Source organism: Ranitomeya imitator, chromosome 2 (assembly GCF_032444005.1).
Source record: "Ranitomeya imitator isolate aRanImi1 chromosome 2, aRanImi1.pri, whole genome shotgun sequence".
Classification (NCBI taxonomy): Eukaryota; Metazoa; Chordata; class Amphibia; order Anura; family Dendrobatidae; genus Ranitomeya; species Ranitomeya imitator.
The window spans coordinates 154,258,543-154,278,443 of record NC_091283.1 but is presented as its reverse complement, the minus strand read 5'-3'; the positions used below and the strand labels follow the sequence as shown (position 1 = coordinate 154,278,443).

At 46.8% G+C, this 19,901-nt stretch overlaps 1 protein-coding gene across 1 annotated transcript in view; it reads left to right on the top strand.

The window, feature by feature from the left end:
- HMCN2 (hemicentin 2) overlaps positions 1 to 19,901 on the top strand; it is a 159,595-nt gene that overhangs the window by 113,897 nt on the left and 25,797 nt on the right. The window contains exons 37-79 of the mRNA XM_069747494.1: positions 92 to 187; positions 316 to 492; positions 584 to 735; positions 911 to 1,034; positions 1,248 to 1,423; positions 1,832 to 1,928; positions 2,009 to 2,128; positions 2,219 to 2,374; positions 2,838 to 3,119; positions 3,206 to 3,373; positions 3,826 to 3,939; positions 4,297 to 4,383; positions 4,695 to 4,886; positions 4,988 to 5,161; positions 5,285 to 5,398; positions 6,285 to 6,424; positions 6,505 to 6,655; positions 6,989 to 7,204; positions 7,559 to 7,672; positions 7,808 to 7,995; positions 8,256 to 8,352; positions 8,850 to 9,011; positions 9,425 to 9,538; positions 11,603 to 11,802; positions 12,503 to 12,584; positions 12,683 to 12,814; positions 13,309 to 13,452; positions 13,538 to 13,697; positions 14,146 to 14,270; positions 14,377 to 14,560; positions 14,761 to 14,858; positions 15,258 to 15,536; positions 15,704 to 15,894; positions 16,638 to 16,719; positions 16,937 to 17,073; positions 17,296 to 17,437; positions 17,518 to 17,662; positions 17,740 to 17,867; positions 18,362 to 18,532; positions 18,618 to 18,788; positions 19,149 to 19,298; positions 19,413 to 19,550; positions 19,699 to 19,820. Coding sequence (XP_069603595.1) covers positions 92 to 187; positions 316 to 492; positions 584 to 735; positions 911 to 1,034; positions 1,248 to 1,423; positions 1,832 to 1,928; positions 2,009 to 2,128; positions 2,219 to 2,374; positions 2,838 to 3,119; positions 3,206 to 3,373; positions 3,826 to 3,939; positions 4,297 to 4,383; positions 4,695 to 4,886; positions 4,988 to 5,161; positions 5,285 to 5,398; positions 6,285 to 6,424; positions 6,505 to 6,655; positions 6,989 to 7,204; positions 7,559 to 7,672; positions 7,808 to 7,995; positions 8,256 to 8,352; positions 8,850 to 9,011; positions 9,425 to 9,538; positions 11,603 to 11,802; positions 12,503 to 12,584; positions 12,683 to 12,814; positions 13,309 to 13,452; positions 13,538 to 13,697; positions 14,146 to 14,270; positions 14,377 to 14,560; positions 14,761 to 14,858; positions 15,258 to 15,536; positions 15,704 to 15,894; positions 16,638 to 16,719; positions 16,937 to 17,073; positions 17,296 to 17,437; positions 17,518 to 17,662; positions 17,740 to 17,867; positions 18,362 to 18,532; positions 18,618 to 18,788; positions 19,149 to 19,298; positions 19,413 to 19,550; positions 19,699 to 19,820 — 6,392 coding nt within the window. The remainder of the gene's footprint in view (positions 1 to 91; positions 188 to 315; positions 493 to 583; positions 736 to 910; positions 1,035 to 1,247; positions 1,424 to 1,831; positions 1,929 to 2,008; positions 2,129 to 2,218; positions 2,375 to 2,837; positions 3,120 to 3,205; positions 3,374 to 3,825; positions 3,940 to 4,296; positions 4,384 to 4,694; positions 4,887 to 4,987; positions 5,162 to 5,284; positions 5,399 to 6,284; positions 6,425 to 6,504; positions 6,656 to 6,988; positions 7,205 to 7,558; positions 7,673 to 7,807; positions 7,996 to 8,255; positions 8,353 to 8,849; positions 9,012 to 9,424; positions 9,539 to 11,602; positions 11,803 to 12,502; positions 12,585 to 12,682; positions 12,815 to 13,308; positions 13,453 to 13,537; positions 13,698 to 14,145; positions 14,271 to 14,376; positions 14,561 to 14,760; positions 14,859 to 15,257; positions 15,537 to 15,703; positions 15,895 to 16,637; positions 16,720 to 16,936; positions 17,074 to 17,295; positions 17,438 to 17,517; positions 17,663 to 17,739; positions 17,868 to 18,361; positions 18,533 to 18,617; positions 18,789 to 19,148; positions 19,299 to 19,412; positions 19,551 to 19,698; positions 19,821 to 19,901) is intronic.

Here is a 19,901-nt window from a genome sequence, read left to right as displayed (position 1 = left end):
CATGGCTCAGTAGGCAGCATCACACATTATAGGATTAGATACACAGCTCAGCAGTATTCTTTTTGCACTATATCTATCACTGTTATTCCAGTGCCCCCTAATATCGAGCCCTCCGATGTGAACCTTACTGTGGTGGAGACCCTCTCGGCCACGTTGGAGTGTCTGGCATCAGGAAGCCCTTTACCTGGTAAGTGACAGGACGATGTATATGGGTGGTCTCCAGTCTCCAGACTTTGTGCTGTTACCGCCACGTCCTGGAATATTCTATAATTCCGCGTCTGCAGAATTGAGGATATCAGTGTTTTGTCCTTACAGTGGTGTCCTGGTACAGAGGGGGCGAGCTGCTCTCTGCCATGCCTGGTATCACCCTGCTAAACGAGGGCAGGATCCTACAGATTGAGAGAGTGGGCACCACGGAGGCTGGAGAATACGTCTGTGTGGCATCTAACTCTGCCGGCAGCACTGAAGTGATCTACTCGCTGGAGGTCCACGGTGAGGGTCTAACTTTTTATTTATAACATTTATATTTGAGGTTCCTTGGACAAAGGATCTCATAATTTCCTCCATCATTTACCTCCTGCAGTGCCTCCCAGGATTGTGTCCATGACCGAGTTGGCCACCTTCCTGGTGAATGACCACGTCTGGCTGGAATGTAATGCTACGGGATTCCCAGAACCCAATCTCATGTGGCTGAAAGATAAAATCCCCGTCTCCATAGCGAGCGCTGGGCTGCAGGTCCGTACTGGTATCCGCCCAAAGTCATCGCCCCGTACATTAGTCAGGGCTTATTATCGCCACTTGGTGAATAATATCCAGTGTATCTGCCTCTCCCACCTATAGTTATAATAGCCTTGGCTTTATTAGTTAATAGGGCCGCATTGTCCAAATCATTATGTCTGTCTATCGTCAGATTTTGGAGCAGGGAAGGATCCTGTCCATATCCGCAGTCCACGTCTCCGACTCTGGGATATACACCTGTGTAGCTGTGAATTCTGCAGGCGAGGACGGTCGGACCATAGACCTGCAGGTGTACGGTAAGTAATTGGGGCCATAATATGTACATACATTATACAAGGGTAAAAATAAGGTATTAACACAATATAATAGATGTAGCTCTGCATGATGTGCAGACGGATCCACACCGGTTTGGAGGCCACACAGCTTCCACATTATAGGTACATTGTTGAGTTGTCAGACTCCTGGGGTCATGTCATAATGACCATTTTCCCCTTCATTATTTTGTACAGTGCCCCCGAACATCCTAGGAGAAGAGTTCAATACTTCTGCCACCATTAATGATCCCATGACTCTTGAGTGTGAAAGCAGCGCCATCCCACCCCCGACCATCACCTGGCTGAAGGATGGGCGGCCACTTCCTAAAAGAGCAGGAATCCGGGTTATACAGAACGGGCGCTTCCTACAGGTAAGGATTGAGAGACTGTATCACACATGATAAGATTAGATACACAGCTCAGCAGACAGTATCCCACATGATAGTACACTTGAGGTCACGGTCACACGTTCAGTATTTGGTCAGTATTTTACATCAGTATTTGTAAGCCAAAGCCAGGAGTGGGTGATAATACAGAAGTGGTGACGTGTTTCTATTATACTTACCTGATTCTTCCACTTCTGGTTTTGGTTTACAAATACTGATGTAAAAACTGACCAAATACTGAACGTGTGAACATGGCCTCAGGCGTAGATACACACCTCAGCATCTCACTGTCAAGTGTATGTCTATGCAGTGTCCGCCTAGTGCTATGTTTGGTACATACATTATTCCGGTCACTATATGACTTGGGTTACAATGTGAGTCTTCTCCTTGTAGATCGACCAGTCCCAGCTGCGGGATGCGGGGAGATACACGTGTGAGGCCTCCAATGAAGCCGGCCGCTCTGAGAAGCATTATAATGTTGTCATCTGGGGTAAATACCGAATAGGTGAAATATTAATACATGTCATCTGGAACATTTATCACTCGCAGTGATATCTTACTCTTTTCTAGTTCCTCCTAATTTCCCTCTGGCACCGGAGTCTCCTATGTCAGTCATTGAGGGTCAGCCGATCAGCTTTACCTGTGAATGTCAGGGGTCTCCACCTCCTGTGCTCACCTGGATGAAGAACGGTAATCGCACAAGCCATGATTCTTATATTATGTCCCTGGTACTAAAATGATCCATGCACTGGCCAAAATGCTGCAAATCTCATTATCCAGGGTCACCCTTAATTGATGAGGAACGTGCCCAGGTTGCCGCAGGAGGTCGAATGCTTCAGATCAGCAGGATCCAAGTATCCAATGAAGGAGTCTACAGCTGTGTGTGCAGCAATGAGGCCGGGAGCAGTCAGCGGGATTACGTTCTGGAGGTCTACGGTAAGCATCAGGGGACATTTGACATTTTCTCTTCTTGTGTTCTCATAATCTACCCCCTTCAGCTCAGTGCACTGATACCATAGATCACCATGGTATCATTCACCGCTGCCTCCCTGTTGCCTATCTTTATTTTTTTATTTTTTTTATATAGCGCTAACATATTCCGCAGCGCTTTACAGCTTGCACACATTATCGTCGCTGTCCCCGTTGGGGCTCACAATCTTAATTCCCTATCAGTATGTCTTTGGAATGTGGGAGGAAACCGGAGAACCCGGAGGAAACCCACGCAAACACGGAGAGAACATACAAACTCTTTGCAGATGTTGTCCTTAGTGGGTCTTGAACCCAGGACGCCAGCGCTGCAAGGCTGCTGTGCTAACCATTGCACCACCGTGCTGCCTATGGATAAAGAACCGCTTTATAAATTATGCGATTTATTGAAATCTCTCACTTTGGTCCCCAGCTTTGCCAATAATAACCGGGAGCAGCCAGGTCCCCAGACAGATATCAGCCACAAGGGGCAGCCCGATCACCCTCGAATGTGTCGTCAGTGGGAAGCCACCACCTTCGGTGACATGGCTCAAAGATGGCTTCCCAGTAGGCAGTGGACCAGACTTGATCTTGAAGAACAAGGGTCAACAGCTGACCATAACCCGCGCTGATCCATCACAATCGGGACGCTATGTCTGTGTGGCTGTGAATGCGGCTGGACAGACGGATATTAAGTACGACCTCACAGTGCAAGGTGAACTGACGAAATGGATTAACATTTGGTATCCTCCATCCATTTCCTCCTGCTGACGTCCATTTTTATATTCCATCTACTTCCAGTTCCACCTGAAATTGCAAATGTCCCATCAGAGTCCCAAAACATGTCTGTCGTTCTGCACGGCCCCTTCACGCTCATCTGTGAAGCCAATGGGGTCCCTCCGCCATCCATCATGTGGTACAGAAATAAGGTCCCGCTAACCCCACAGGCGAATACTCACGTGCAGTCAGGTAAGTCCTTGTCTATGATCTGGGGTCTGCAGTGTGAATTCAGAAGATGTCATTGATTTATTGTACCCACAGTACGGTTCATAGAGATGGCTTATAAGGCTTCTTGTGCAGGAACGTCCATGGGGCTCCTCCTGGGGCGCATTTGCTGGGTGGCATGGGCGGGTGCCAGCAACCCATTCTGCTATGGTCAGGATGCTTAGATAAAGGGCTAATGTAGTAGACTAAATATTGGCACAAGTGATGGAAAGCTTGGCTATGACCCTTCTTTCATAGGACAAGGGTCCCACTGTCCAATCCAGCAATGGTACGTGATGCCAAATCTATGGCTATGTTAGCAGAAGCCCCGTCATGTAAGGAGCTTTCTCTTCTCTGTGATTGCACGGATACCCGTATTCACACTTGTGATAACCCCTGATTAGAGTGATGATGATTGATTTCCCTTGTTTAACCAGGAGGTCGGGTCCTCAAGGTGTTACATGCACAAAGAGAAGATGGCGGAGTCTACACTTGTGTGGTGTCTAACGCAGCCGGAGAAGCCAGGAAGAAATTCATGGTCGATATCTTAGGTGTGACATCTATGTGTCCGGTGTGTGTAGATCTCATGTAATATCTTCTATCTCCTAAAGAGGATGACCCCCAGGAGACACACCTCATATTCTCCCACCACCATATCTAGCGAGGTTATTCTGACTTGTGTAACCATTTTTTGGAGAGAATAGATGATTAGATTGTGCTGCCGAGTGCAGAGACTGTGCATTGCTGTGCATCCTGGGTGACTGACTGGTGGTGACGGCTAAAAATGGCTGCAGAGCAGAACTGGCGGAGAGAGCAAGAAATCGGCACACAGTGATGGTGCAAGACAAGTTATGAAGAAATGCTCCTTACAAGAATTGCTTTCCAGTGATGTACCTTCTCTGTTGCAGTCCCACCTACCATTGAAGATGAGGAAGACGACAAACATTTCCGAGTAGCGGAAGGTCAGCCCATTCATCTCCGCTGCCGAGCTTCAGGTAATAAGATTTTTTTTTTTAAACTGAGAGGCAAGATTTTCCAGTAAGTAAAGAATGGTGCAATTGATACAAAATTCATCCACACGGCATTTAAGATTTTCTGTAACTTGGCACATTTTAGCCTTATGGCACCAACATTTTGCACAAAAAAATTGGCTCAACTTTTTCGGCACAACCGTATAGTGCACCATGGGTTTAGAAATGTTGGCACTCATCTCTTGCACCAGTTTTTATGCTCATTACTTTGTCTGATAGTAGAAGGGCAGTGCGGACACTAGGGGTAGTCACTGGAGTGTTTTCTGCCCCATCAGGACATCCAGCGCCCAGTATATCCTGGTTCAGAGATTCCCAGCCAGTTCTAAGTGGAGACGGCATCCATATCTCGGCAGATGGGTCCGAGCTGCTCATCGAAGCGGCCAGTGTCTTCACTGCGGGACATTACACCTGTCTGGCCATCAATCCCGTTGCTGAGACCAGCAAGTATTTTGTGTTAACAGTTTTGGGTAAGTTTACATATTATGCGGGTGCCATAATGTTAATGACTGTGACTGAAGTCTGGTACAAGCGTCTTTTACATAACTTTGTCGTTCCCTCACATGACCAGTGAGTCCCACCATTTCTGGAAACCTGGACGATGGGGCCGACGAGGATGTAATCGTCATTGTCAACAACCCACTGTCACTCATCTGTGAAGCTCTGGGATTTCCAGTACCGACTGTTACATGGCTGAAAAATGGCCAACCATTCCGAGAGTCGGACAACGTAAAGATGATGCCTGGTAACAATGCTTCAGTTCTGTATCCATGTTAAGAAAAAAACAACAACAAAAAAACAGCAGTCAGACAATATCTATAAAATAAAATGTTTTTTTTTTCTAATTAGATTTTTTGTGTTCTCCCAGGAGGTCATGGTCTGCAAATTGTGAATGCTCAGGAAGAAGATGCCGGTCAGTACAGATGCCTGGTAACTAACGAGATCGGAGAAGCCATCCGGAATTATGAAGTTAAAGTTTTCAGTAAGTTGTTTTGAGTGTATTAAAGCGCTTTACAGTTTCTACACCATGTTCTACATTATTATGCAAATTACTTTTTTCTCGGATTTTTCTAAAAGTCGGTGCAAATGACAGTCAGTCTAATAAAAGTCATCACCCATTAGAGTATACATCAAATTTTATTGAAGAAACCTCCCAATGATAACAGTATAATTTACAAAATTAATAAAAACTCAAAATGCACTGTTCCAAATTATTAGGCACAGTAGAATTTCTAAACATTTGATATGTTTTAAAGAACTGAAAATGCTCATTTGTGGAATTTGCAGCATTAGGAGGTCACAGTCACTGAACAAAAAAAGCTATTTAACTCCAAAACATCCTAACAGGCCAAGTTACATGTTAACATAGGATCAGAAAAAATGTTCCGGCACTCGAAATGTATATGCTTGATCAAAAGAAATTTTTATTGAAGATACATGTTCCAGAAATTCGTTGTAACGTTTCGGTCATAACATTGACCTTCATCAGACAAGAATATACCGAACGTGCATAATCATGTGTGCAGTCCTATTAATCTCTATGGGTCCGAGAGGACCATTCATGTTACAGTCCAAAGATGTGCATAGTTCCGGGGCCGTATGCTCTGCGTGTTAGGTAAAGACCGGTGAATGGGTGCACTTGCCACCGCAGCCACAAGAAAAATTGCCTTTAATATTTCCCACCTTTTATAAAATGAGGTCTGTGCAACTTTTCGGCTACTGGAAGTAAAAAGAATGAATATTTCCATTCCCTGACAGTAGGCAGAGAGAGGCTAACATCCCGGGATGATGTACAGTAACACACTGATTATTAAGGGCCCTGAAAATGGGATTCTGAACAAAAATGTCCAACTAATATTTTTCCCTAGTTCCCCCACAAATCACAAGGGCTGCCGGGGAGAATCACGGCGCCAAGGAAGTGAAGACCAAGGTGAACAGCACTTTAACCCTTCAGTGTGAGTCGCGGGCAGTGCCTAAACCCATCGTGCACTGGTACAAGGACGGGCAGGTCAGACATGTCTTAGATATGCCACCATCTCTGCTGTCCATCACATTGAATATTGAACATGATGAGGTTTTACGTTTCAGCTGCTGGAAACCTACGGTGCGAGGCAGATCTTAGGTGACGGACGTGTGCTCCAGATCCAACCTATACGCCTCACCGACTCCGGGCGCTATACGTGTGTGGCCACAAATGTCGCTGGAGAAGACGAGAGAGAGTTTCAAGTGAATGTCCAGGGTTAGTGTCGGCCATATTTATACATACAAGGGGTGTCAATAATTTTTATTAGCATTGATGAGTTTCAGTCTCCTCTTTATTAAGGACACCGCCCTCGGTCTATGCCCCGGGGCGTTCTTCATAATGAAATCTATCCCTCACTGGCTTCCTGCTGACCTACTCCTACACAACAGCTAGCTAAACAAGCAAGGCTGCAGTGTAAAGTATGGAGAAAGGACAGATAAGTCTCAGATGAGGCAGGAGGTGGATATTAAACTACCTCTGACTTCAATACAGTATGTGTTTTAATTATTTTATACTACTCTCCATAATAATATGTTGTCTCTGCTCTAGTTCCCCCAATATTTCACAGGCCGGGGGGCTCCAGCGCTGCCTTTGAGCTGGCATTCCGTGAGGATGAGGATGAAGAACTCACAGAACATAGAGAGGTGGTCGCCTCCAATCCCATCTCCTTATATTGTGATACTAACGCCATCCCACCCCCGACACTGACCTGGTACAAGGACGGAAAGCCGGTGTCTGAGTCCGATGGGACCCTGGTGCTGCTGGGTGAGAGGATAACAGTATAGTAACATCTATAATGGAAGGAAGGCTTGAGAAAATGATCCTACCTGCATCATCTCTCTATGGGGGACCCATGCTGTCCGTCATGACACAGATAACTCAATGATTTTATTAAGCGCTGTGCAATGCTTCACTGTCCCTGTGGGGGTGCTGCAGAGAAACTGAACACTTACTGGGAGGTTTCCGCCCTTTAATACTGATCGCTGTAGGTCCCATTGAAAAGACTGCACATCCCTAGTAAATAGTCTGCCTCCAAGAACTATTCAGCCCGACCCTGAGCCTGATGTGTATGTAATCCCCGAATGGATGACCTAGCTTCCAATGTTCTGTCATTTTCAGATGGGCGCATCCTGCAGATCCCCGTCGCTCATGCAGAGCATGCTGGGAAATACACCTGTGAGGCGACTAATGAAGCCGGAGATGACAGACTGCATTATGAACTTGCGGTTCTGAGTGAGTGACATATCCAGTTCTCTGACTGTATCATCACATTGTCACCATTCTGCTTGATTACTGAGTGTCATGAATGGGTGATTCTTCTCCTGTCCATGGATCCTCATTTTCCATGTCCCATGATGACTTTTCTAGCTCCTCCAGTAATCCTCGGAGAGGTGGACGGACTGATACAGGAGGTCTCTGTTATATACAACCAAACGGCTGAGTTACACTGCGACGCTACAGGCATCCCCCCACCGACCATTACATGGCTGAGGAACGGACTGACCCTGACAACTGCGGACCAGTATGAAGTCCTGGAGGAAGGACGAAGGCTACAGGTGGGACCATAATACAGGATCTTGGTGATTGGGATCTTCACGATGTCGGTAACCGCAGGTGGGGTTAACAACCTCACACAAGATATACAGGCTGGTTGTCAGCACTAAGAGATGAATTGCCCTGTCTTCCCCATCTGATGCATGTGTGTATTTTAGCAGATCTAAGGATTGTTGAGTCTCGGTAATCCATAGCCTCATTAGAACGATATGTCCAGGCCGTTCCTGTGAACTCACTGCCTTCTTATTTCCTTTCCTAACAGATCCACTCTGTGCAGGTGACGGATATAGACAGCTATGTGTGTGTGGTGGAGAATCCAGCTGGATTCGCGGAGAGACTCTTCACCCTGATGGTTCACGGTGAGAACATGGCTGCAGAAATAATGGTTCCTGCTGTCCTGGAACATTTGGGTCGTTGGTCTCACCCTACTCGGTCGTTGGTCTCACCCTACTCGGTCGTTGGTCTCGCCCCACTCGCTCGTTGGTCTCGCCCCACTCGCCCGTTGGTCTCGCCCCACTCGCTCGTTGGTCTCGCCCCACTCGCTCGTAGGTCTCGCCCCACTCGCTCGTTGGTCTCACCCACTCAGTCGTTGGTCACTCCCCACCTGGTCGTTGGTCTCTCCCCACTCGGTCGTTGGTCTCTCCCCACTCGGTCATTGGTTTCTCCCTATTCGGTCTTTGGTCTCGCCCTACTCGGTCATTGGTCGTCTCGACCCTACTTGGTCGTTGGTCTCGCCCTACTCGGTCTTTGGTCTCGACCCTACTCGGTCGTTGGTCTTGACCCTACTTGGTCGTTGGTCTCACCCTACTTGCTGGATCGGGCTGTCTTGTATTATTTATGTCCTTTTTCTTTTTAGTTCCTCCCAGAATACTTGGAGCAAGAACTGAAAATGTCAGCGCCGTCCTGCACAGCTCCATCTCGCTGGTGTGTGACGTGCAGTCTCATCCCTCTCCGGAGGTGACCTGGTACAAAGACGAGCAGAGCCTTCAGCCTGGAAAAGGATTCCTCATTATGCCAGGTACACATTACACTCTGCGCCCCTGAACCGTCCATACACAGGTGTCATGTTGTCCTCCAACTGCTGCAGCTTGTAAAGAATTTGGTCGAATGTGATACAATTTTACAATTTATATTATTGCTAAAAAAAATTCTGCTCTATAGAGGTAATATAGGATAACCCTTCAATGTCACCCAGGGCACTGAGCGCATGCAATGTCTCTCATTCTGCAGGACTGCAGAGGGGGCAGTAACGGCTCATTGCTTGGGGTCACAGCATTGGGGTGATCAGCTGGTGTAGCACCCTGCATAAATCAGCTGTCGATAGACAACTCCATACTGACAAATGCAGCTCGCTCTTAGTACCTTATGGGGACACATGGGTTATCTGAGTGACTTTCTAGTCCTATGTTGATCCTTTTGTTCATTCTTCAGGGGGACAGGTCTTACAGATCGCTCGCGTCCAGCTCTCAAACCAGGGAACCTATACATGCAAAGCACAAAATCCAGCAGGATCTGCAGAAAAAAGTATATATTTCACAGTCCATGGTAAGTGATAGACCGCAAGCCAGATACCCACCCACAAGGTGGTAGACCTGCTTATCTTTTATGGGACAGAGGGCCCTTTAATCCCCTAAAGATCTGGCTGCCTAGAGGCAAGCGATTGCACCCTTCGCTTCCATAAGGTTGGATTCAGAAAAACGTCTGAAAATTTGTCAGATTTCCATCGGTATCGTCATCCCTATTACATCCATGTGCCATTAGTGTGTCATCCACGTGTCCATTTTTATATCAGTATGACATCTTACTTTATACATCAACAGTTACAAAAATGTAGAAGAGCCAAAACCGTTCCCTGTGTTAATAACGGCAATGTATATGGATGCAACACAGATGATCCACATGGGAGCCATTTTTTTTGCGCACCCATAGACTTGAATGTGTGAGTCTCATCCGGAAGAGCACAGTTCATGCTCCAATTTTAGTTTTCACCGTGGCAATCAGTCCGTGGGAAGAGATTCCCACATGGACAGCCCTAATCAATACCCTTGATGAATGTGATGCCTGATATTAACTTGTTCAGACCATGTACGTATGATACGCTCATCGGAACGAGCCGTATACCTTCTAATTTATTAACGAAGTTGGACTTTTGTAGAGGCCAAAGGCGGAAGGAGGCTTAGCGCTCCCTAACCCTTGGGTATATTTTTTATCAGCACAATGCCAACATATTAGAGGATGGGGGGAGGAGACGGGAAAGGGGCGATCGCCCAGTAGTTTGAGATATTTGATTGGAAAATGGCCTCTGGGTGAGAGTTTGGAAGGGGGTGCTTTTTAAAACTGGGTTCTCAATTTCATACTTTTCTCCTAATTCATAAGGTATGGGAAAAAGTTAAACAGATTAGGGGTGTCACAGGCCTTACCAAATGTTCTCCTATATGGGATAATATAAATTTCCAAGAAATTAAGCAAATGAAAGGCTTTGGGCCCTGGAGAGAGGCAGGAATTACAAGGATGGGTCAGCTAATGGGTCAAGGGAGACTTAAGTGATTTGTGGAGTTACAAACAGAATTCCAGTTATCACATCTAAATTTGTATAATTATAAAAGAATTCATCATGCGTATCAGTCGCAATGTCGGAGAAAACTTATTGAGATCCAGATTGATATCACGCTGGCTCCATTTTGGAGAACAGCGGAACAAGGGGGGGCAATATTAGAAGTGTATAGAGATTTATGATTCACCTTTCTAGTCAAACATCCCATCAAGTCTAGAGTGAAATGGGAAGCTGAATTGGGAGAGATAAATGATGATAGCTGGGAATCTATTTTAGAATATGTGACTAAGATCTCTGTGAGCGAACCTGGGACGATGTCTCAATTATATGTAATTCATAGAGCTTACAGAACTCCCGATAGACTGTTCAAGATGGGTTTGAGGTCTGATTCCGAGTGCCCACGATGTTCGCAGGAACGGGCAGACATGTTACATATGCTGTGGCACTGCCCTAGATTGTCTGCCTTCTGGCCATCGGATTGAATCGGATTGAATTGATGTATAGGTGTGTAATCCCCAGAGACCCTTTGGTCTGTATATTAGGCTACGTGAACGAAATAGCAGCGGTATCTATGGTCAAACTGGCGATTGCTAGATTGTTATTCATAGCAAGGAAATTGATAGCTCGGTTCTGGATCAGAGGAGCCTCCGACTAGACGAGACTTTCTTACGCAAGCGGATCATATAATTCTATTGGAAAAAAGTATATACACTAAGAGAAATAAACTCGAAGAATTCCAAAAGATATGGCAGCCATGGATGGAATGGAATTAGAATTGTGAGGAGGCTGCATAATGCTATAGATGATGTTCAAACTGTACATTTGGATATGGATAGGGGAAAGTTTATCGGAAGAGGAAGGTACTGAAGGGTTCTCAAAGGGGGGGGGATGGGGGAAAGGGGAAGAGTTTCATTTATAAAAAATATATATGATTATATGTGAATGATAGCTTGATGTCATATATATTATCATTGTTTTTCTTAATAAAAAATCGGATCTGATTAAAAAAAAACGAGGTTGGACTAATTCTTGCTACCATGTCTTATTATATCCAGCTCCACCAAGTATCAAAGAGCCCCCACCAGGGACAAAGGAGACCACTCTCCATCTTGGAGGCACCCTAACATTAGTGTGTGAGCCTGACACCATGCTGGAGTCCACCATTGTGTGGTATAAGAACGGGCAACCATTCATCGAGGGCAGCGGCGCCTCCATCCAGAGCAGCGGTCAGCGGCTGCAGATCCGGGACGTGACGGTGAGAGATTTCTCTGAATAATGGCTGCCAGGTAATGAATCGCACATTCTGGAGCCTATTATACTTTGCACTGATTGCTGTCAGTGAATGGGAAGAGTCTTCTTACCTTTAGCAGCATGAAACCTGCTGTGATCTAGTCCTGTTCACACAGCGGACAGTTCGTGTCATGCGCCTCTTTGCGCGGCACATTTCCAGAGCCGGTCTTTAGCCTCCGAATATAAACAAATAAGAATCCATTGAAAGCAAGCAGAGATCTTAACATTTGTATAGACCTTAGGGTACCGTCACACAGTGCAATTTTGATCGCTACGACGGCACGATTCGTGACGTTCGAGCGATATAGTTACGATATCGCAGTGTCTGACACGCTCCTGCGATCAGGGACCCCGCTGAGAATCGTACGTCGTAGCAGATCGTTTGAAACTTTCTTTCGTCGTCTAGTGTCCCGCTGTGGCGACATGATCGAATGGTGTAACATATATCGTATACGATGTGCGCATAGTAACCAACGGCTTCTACATCGCACATACGTCATGAAATTATCGCTCCAGCGTCGTAGATTGCAAAGTGTGACAGCAGTCTACGACGCTGGAGCGATATTGTTACGATGCTGGAGCGTCACGGATCGTACCGTTGTAGCGATGAAAATTGCACTGTGTGACGGTACCCTTACTGAGTGTGAGTGCCTGTTACTTCTCAGGCATCAGATAAAGGAGTTTACACCTGTAAGATGAGCAACGTGGCCGGAGACGCCGAGCTGAGCTACACAGTGATCATACAAGGTGAGTGCCATGTGTCCTGGTCGGGACGTCCCTCCGTACATGGGAGGTTTGTGGAGATGGCGCCACCTCTGATACCTGCGATTCTTCTCCGTATGCAGTGCCGACATCCATCAATCATCCACAGAACGAAACCGTCCAACTGATGATTGGGAACTCCATCGTCCTGTCCTGTGAGGCCGAAGGCTCCCCCCCTCCCAGGATCACATGGCTCAAGGATGGGGAACGTATAGGTAAGGACACAAGAATAGTCCAAGTGGATGTTGTATAAGGTGCAGGTACAGCAGCTCCGCAGTCAGTATCACACGTGGGATTAGATACACAGCTCAGCAGTCAGTATCACACATGGGGTTAGATACACGGCTCAGCAGACAGTATCACACAGGATAGGATTAGATACACGGCTCAGCAGACAGTATCACACAGAAGAGGATTAGATACACGGCTCAGCAGACAGTATCACACAGGATAGGATTAGATACACGGCTCACCAGACAGTATCACACAGGATAGGATTAGATGCACAGCTCAGCAGACAGTATCACATATGCTAGGATTAGATACACCCACTGAACAGCTCTGAGTGTGGCAGATACTTATGCCCTGTAATTACCCCGCAGGTTATAATTGCACTGTGCTGTAATGTATGGTTTCCCGTCTGCCGCTGTATAACACCTGGCATTGGCATTTTATTATTGTAATTATGTGTTTTTCTTGCTGTTTGCAGAACACGCCGGTCAGACGGGGGTGATCGTAACTGGAAGCCGCCTGCAGATCAGTCGTGCACAACCTGCCCACGCGGGACAGTACACCTGCCTGGCACAGAACGCCCTGTCCGAGGCTCACAAGGACTTCCAGCTGCTGATACAAGGTCGGGCATGAACACTGGTGCTTACACCTAAACCTATAACGTGTGTCATTATATTCTGTCATCACTAAGTATTTCTATTTTGCAGTGGCCCCAAGAATCTTCGGGTCCGACCTTCCTAGTGAGCGGATTATCCAGGTGACACGAGAAGTAACACTGGAGTGTCCAGCGGAGGGCACACCGCCACCCCAAATATTATGGCTGAAGGATGGGGGACCCCTAGATTTATTCTCTTTCCCAAACATCCGGTGAGTATATTGTATGGTGTCATTGTGGACGGTTGTTCAGTTCTAGGTCACTTTGCTTTTTCTTTAAATTTCTTCTAGTTCACAGATCTCCGCTTGCTGTCAGTGGTCAGGAGCTATTTTGTTTCCATCAGATCTAGTTCCTTCAGAATATCAATAAATCAGCTTGTAATCCTTTACGTAGAGACCGTCTATATTGATACATTGTAACAAACCCTGAGCTGTGTGAACAGGATGTTACAAAGAATCTTTTCAATGACCGCAAGCATTTAAAACATAAAATAATAAAAGCTTGCTCAACTTTTCATTATACAATAATTAAACTTCATTTACTGGGCCGACCCCTTAACACTTTCACTGCTGAGTATGGAGGCACATAGATTGGTGATCGATAGGAGTGAGCTGAGCGCACCCTTGCCTGTAAGTTTCTTTCCATGTGCTTTTTTCCCAGGCTTTCTCCAGATGGACGATCCTTGGTCCTCACCTCAGTCCAAGCCTCTGACTCTGGACGCTATACGTGTCTGGCGCGTAACATCGCAGGAGAAGACACAAAGGTTTTTGTCCTGAATATTCTCGGTGAGTGAGATGACAATTCTGTGAGATGTCGCCACCATCATTCGGCAGGGGCAGAACAACTATTTTATGTGTGAAATGTGTTTTTATATTTTCTTGGGTCTTTAAGCCCCTCCGGTGTTTGAATCTGGTGACAACGTCTCGGAGACCCTCAGCAGTGCTCCTGGATCGCAGGTGACCCTCGAATGCCATGCCAGCGGCTCCCTGCCCATGCAGCTGACCTGGGTGAAGGATGGAAATCAGCTGTCTGCTTCTCGCTTCCTCAGAATCTCTTCAGGAGGGCGAATTCTCCGGTAAGGAATCGGATTCAGCTGCGTTTTCAGCACAATGTTTGCGCAGAGCAGGGGAGACATGCTTACATCCTATCGTGAGCCCCTCTGGGTACTAGAACTAATGTGAAAAAGCATCAGCATACCCATTGTAACATGCAATCTCTCCAGGAGGCATCACTCGCTGCGTAGTCCTTATAGATATTGTTCCTTTCCTCTGGCAGGATATCTCATGTGCAAGTGTCAGATGCAGGCGTGTACACATGTCTAGCATCAAGCCCCGCTGGAACCGCAGAGAAGAGCTTCACCCTTCTGGTAGAGAGTAAGTACTGAGCTGTGTATGCACTAGAAAGGGTTTATTTAGCTGTACGTTCTTCCTACAGTGATAATCCTGAGGCTGGTGTTGTAGAATAGATGTGTTCTATGGGTTATGCTTCAGAGCTGCAGTCATAATTCTGCTCAGTGTTGTTGGAAACAACATCACGAGAATATCTTCCAATGACTAATCAGTGGTGCTCATGAGCTGTGGAGCCAGGTGAGCAGAGTACAATACTGTCAGTCTTCAGGTTTTGGAGACCGGCCACAATTTTTCTTTATGGCATGAGCTAAAGCAGCCATGATACTAGAAGAACAGACTTTATCCATCCGTTTTATGTTTTACTGGTGCAGCCCCATTCATGGTGCATGTCTCCTAATACTATACTGTATGTGTCATGGTCAGCCCTGCCAGTGGTGGAGCAATCGGAGAGTACAGAGGAGGTCACCGCTATCCAGGGATCTTCTGTCACATTCACTTGTGAGGCTCATGGTTCTCCACTACCTTCACTGTCGTGGGAGAAAAATGGCGAGCCGCTGAATCTTCAGAGTAACCTCCTGCCCAACGGGCTAGGAACCCGACTCTACCTGGAGTCCGTCTATGCTGGGGATTCGGGGCTGTACTCTTGCACAGCCCTCAATGCGGCCAGGAAGGTCAGCAAACACTTCCGTCTCGTAGTGCTTGGTAAGTATATTGGATAAACTTTCCCAATATCTGATCTGTTCGGCCCCTGACTACGTCGTTTTCACCCTCCAGCTCCTTGGAGAGATCATTTTGATGTGCACGCTGTCTGTATTATGTCTGAGAATCCTACAGTGCTATAACCAGGGTGTTCATGTTCTGCGTCCCAGAACCGCCGAGGATCGAGGGTCCTCCCCACCCAACAGAAGTAGCAGTTGCCGTGAATGAACCTCTGCAACTAATGTGCCATGCAGTCGGCTTTCCATCTCCAGATGTGACTTGGGAAAAAGATGGGCGACCTTTATCACGGCCAGATTTGCTTGCAAGAAATGGGACGGTGCTAAGAATCGAGAGAGTGAAGGTGAGTAGTCCTGGGTTCATAAAAGAGCCATTAAAGCCATGAGTCCCATGTTGGAATTGTTTTCAATTGATGCAGCACAGTTTGGTTCTTATGTGCAGTAACTGAGGGAAATCCTGCTGTGGCTCCCGCACACTTTAGATAAAAATCATATAAGCTGTATGGGGTTTCCCGAATCTCCACCACCAGATAATTTCAGGGGAGAGAAGGATCTGGCCTGCTGAATTCCACAGTATGATCCTTTTGTTCTTCCTTGAAATATGGTCCTGCTGGAGGAGGACAGAGGAGTCTGGCAGCTGCTCTCCCAGAGAACAGAGGAATGCTCAGCTGAAGCTGATCATCCCTGTGTTTAGGATCCATAGTCGGGAGACATAGACATATCAGCTATGTGTACGCCGGCTACAAGACGCAGCTTCATGCTGTGCAACAAGAAATGTTTGTCATGTTGAATATCTTGATGCATGGGCTGCTTGTTTCCTTAGTCCCTGGGCCCCTCTCCCCCCTGTCAATCACAGTGTGAGCTGCTTTGTATTGACACACCCTAGAACCAATGCATTATCATGACACAGTGTGAAAGGTCCTGGAGGGGCTGTAGTGAAGCTTCTTCTATGACCGTATCTGCACTCACTCGTATGCGTGCGGTTAGTAGTTTTATAATGCACCATGTTGCGTATTGCATGGTTCATGGCTACACGTCCTGATTATAAGGATGTACGATTTACAATGGTATATAACTTTTGCTCTAGGTTGAAGATGCGGGAATCTATGTCTGTGTGGCAAGCAGCACGGCCGGAAGAGACACCAGGGCAACCTGGGTACGACTGAAAGGTGAATATTTTTTGTAGATTAATGAAATATCTTGTTTATATCTTGTTCAAGTGAAATGCAAAAATTGGAACTGTTTTCTTAAAGTTTTTTTCCAAAAACAGCACCGTCCCCCCCGTTCACGGGGTGTGCATAGTATCACAGCTCGTGTCAATGGGTCTGCAGTGTCAGACAAAGTGGAGCCGTGGTGCTGTTTTTTCTAATCTGAACCTTTTTCCAGTACCTCCCAGTGTCATTGGTCCTGATGAACCTCGCTCACTCTCGGTGTCCATTGGAGGACAGCTGGTTCTGGAGTGTAGGGTAGAAGGAGACCCGCTCCCGTCTATTCAGTGGTTTAGAGGAGAAGCGCCTCTCCAGGTATGATGAGGATCCTTGATGTCTCCATGATTTCAGCAATGTGACATACCTGTCACTGTGTGTGTAAAGTCTTGGCAGGGCAGCAGTGAAGCTTCCCCTATAACAGTAGTTAAATGGGGAGTGTTTTACACAGGGATCCTATGGACTGCGGTGTCGGTGGGCCATAGATTTCTAGATGTAATAATAGAATGACATTGATGCATATTTTTCCTGTTGTTCCAGATGGACAGACGTGTCCAGATTTTGTCTAAGGGCCGTTACATTCAGATTCACAGCCTGCAGGCTTCTGACAGTGGGGAATACACCTGCATCGCCTCCAACCCAATAGGCAGCACCAGCCTGAAGTTCATCGTGGAAATACACAGTGAGTGAATATCGCCGGGCGTGGGCATGGTGTCTTATATGGTCACGGTAAAGATGTTCACGTGACACGTTACATTGTAGTTGCACCGTCCATCTTACCGGGACCTTCCGTGGTCAGTGCGTCTGTCAACCAAACAGCCGTATTACCGTGCTGGGCTGAGGGGCTCCCCCCGCCAGCCATAACCTGGAAAAAGGACGGCAGCCTGCTCTCCGAGGAGACGTCCAGGTAACATAGTGCAATCCCTGAGCGTTCTCCATTAACCATCGCATATCAGACTAAGAAGACCTCACCTCTTGTTCCAGACTCGAGTTTCTTAAAGATGGCTCCCTGCGCATCCCACAGACTCTTCTGCAGGATTCTGGATATTATCTTTGCACAGTCTCTAACTCTGCAGGAATAGCTCGCCGCGGCGTTGAACTACGAGTTTACGGTAATAACAGAACAAATATAATATATAGTGAAGCCGAACTGAACTGTAAGATACAAGAAGAATCATTTTATCATTACCTTCCATTACTTTTACTCATCCTGAGTTACTGCCTCCAACATATTCAGAATTTTGCAGCTTCAGAGCTGAAATCTCCCAGTTTGTTCAGTGTCTATATCGATGGGGACTGAATAGTCATGTAATGTAGGAAAATCAAACTACCCTATACATTACAGGAACTCGTTATTTTGGGGTGGTAGTTTACAAACTTGCTGACTGTTTTCAATAAACAGCAGAATTGAGAGTGCAGCTCTAGAGTATTGTTCCCTTTCCACATTTGTGGTCTCTGGTTATACTGGAAACCATAATGCATCCCCTATTGCATGACTGATGCTACCAGTGACCAGCGGACCCCGATTGACTTGTGGGGTTACATCATGGTTTGCGTTGTTTTGGCAGTAAAAGAATTTGCATTTACTCTTTTTGTCGTCTTCCAGTTAATGGCGGCTTCTCCGAATGGCAGGAATGGGGTCCTTGTACTAGAAGCTGTGGCCAGGGCGTACAAGAGAGAGTCCGCATGTGTAATAACCCCCCTCCAGCCAATGGAGGAAGACCCTGCATGGGGAGAGACGTGGATGTGAGAGCCTGCAGCCTGCCTCTCTGCCCAGGTACCGCATGCTGCAGTGGGGAGGCGCATTGCCGACCTGCACCTGATTGATCTGTAACGTGGGGGTTTCTGTCCTTGCCTCTCAGTGGACGGAGGGTGGACTGGTTGGAGCAGTTGGTCTCAGTGTTCGGCGTCCTGTGGGGAAGGATCCAGACAGCGCACCCGATCCTGCTTCTCCCCGCCGCCACAAAATGGGGGAAAATCCTGTTTTGGAAAGGACACAGAAACAGAGACGTGTCAGCTGCCACAATGCCGAGGTATCCCAGTCATTATTAGGGAGAGATGGGTAAGAGAGAACCTGATCCAACCACCATGAAAAAGGCATATTTTCCATTGTTATCGCTCTCCCAATAAATAGTTTCTTAGAAGCCAAGAAGCCGCCTGAATATGTCAGTGTCGCTGCAGAGGGGGAGATGGACACTCCTGTCTCTTACTATTGAGTGTACATTCATGTTTACCTGCAGGGGTGGACCATGTCTACGGATGTGGGCAAGAGCGTTTCCATTCGCTGGCAGCAAGCAAATCTCTTGTAGCAATGAACAATTGAAAGAAACACAAAGTAAATTAGAAAGTTGTCGAACTCTTCTTGACTCAATGACTGGTCTTCCCTTTCTCAGCTGTTGCCTCTCGAGTTCGCGCCAGTCTAATTGGCATCGTTAACGATCAGGATTTTGGATTCTCGTCACTCAGCGCCAACATGACGGAGAACCCACATGCCCGAGCCACCACAATAAGCAGCAGCATTGAGAACATCCCTGCTTCCATAGGTGAGTGCCACCATCATTATGTACAATCCCACCGAGCTGCAGATGTAATGCTGCTCCTCCAGACATTTACCTTATATCCACAAAGACAGTAATATTCAATATGTTACCGTCCAGGACCCCTGATGAAAGTGCTGGTTTCCATGATTGCCCCCCTATATTGGTCTGCTGCATTCCCCTATGATGGCACCATTAATGGCTTCAGCCTCACCAAAGGAGTTTTCAGGAAAGAGTCTCAGGTGGAGTTTGGGACAGGTAAGTCCTTAGCCTCCATTGGAACCCGTCTGTGCAGGGGCGTCCTTTCCCTACGCAGAGCTTTAACATACAGAAGACCTCTTTAAGGCTTCCCCTGGCATCAATCATGAGTTAAGAAGATCATTGATAATCTCATCTTGTGCTTCAGGCGAACAGCTCCGGATCACTCACATCGCTCGAGGGCTGGACTCTGACGGGACCCTGTGGTTTGATATAGTGATTAATGGATTTATACCGGAGTCTCTCGCCTCCACTGATACCGTCCTTCAGGTAACGACGATGCCATAAACTCAAGACCGTGGGCTGGAGGGAGACAGCGTGATCTGGGCCTGTACTGTATATTTATTGTGG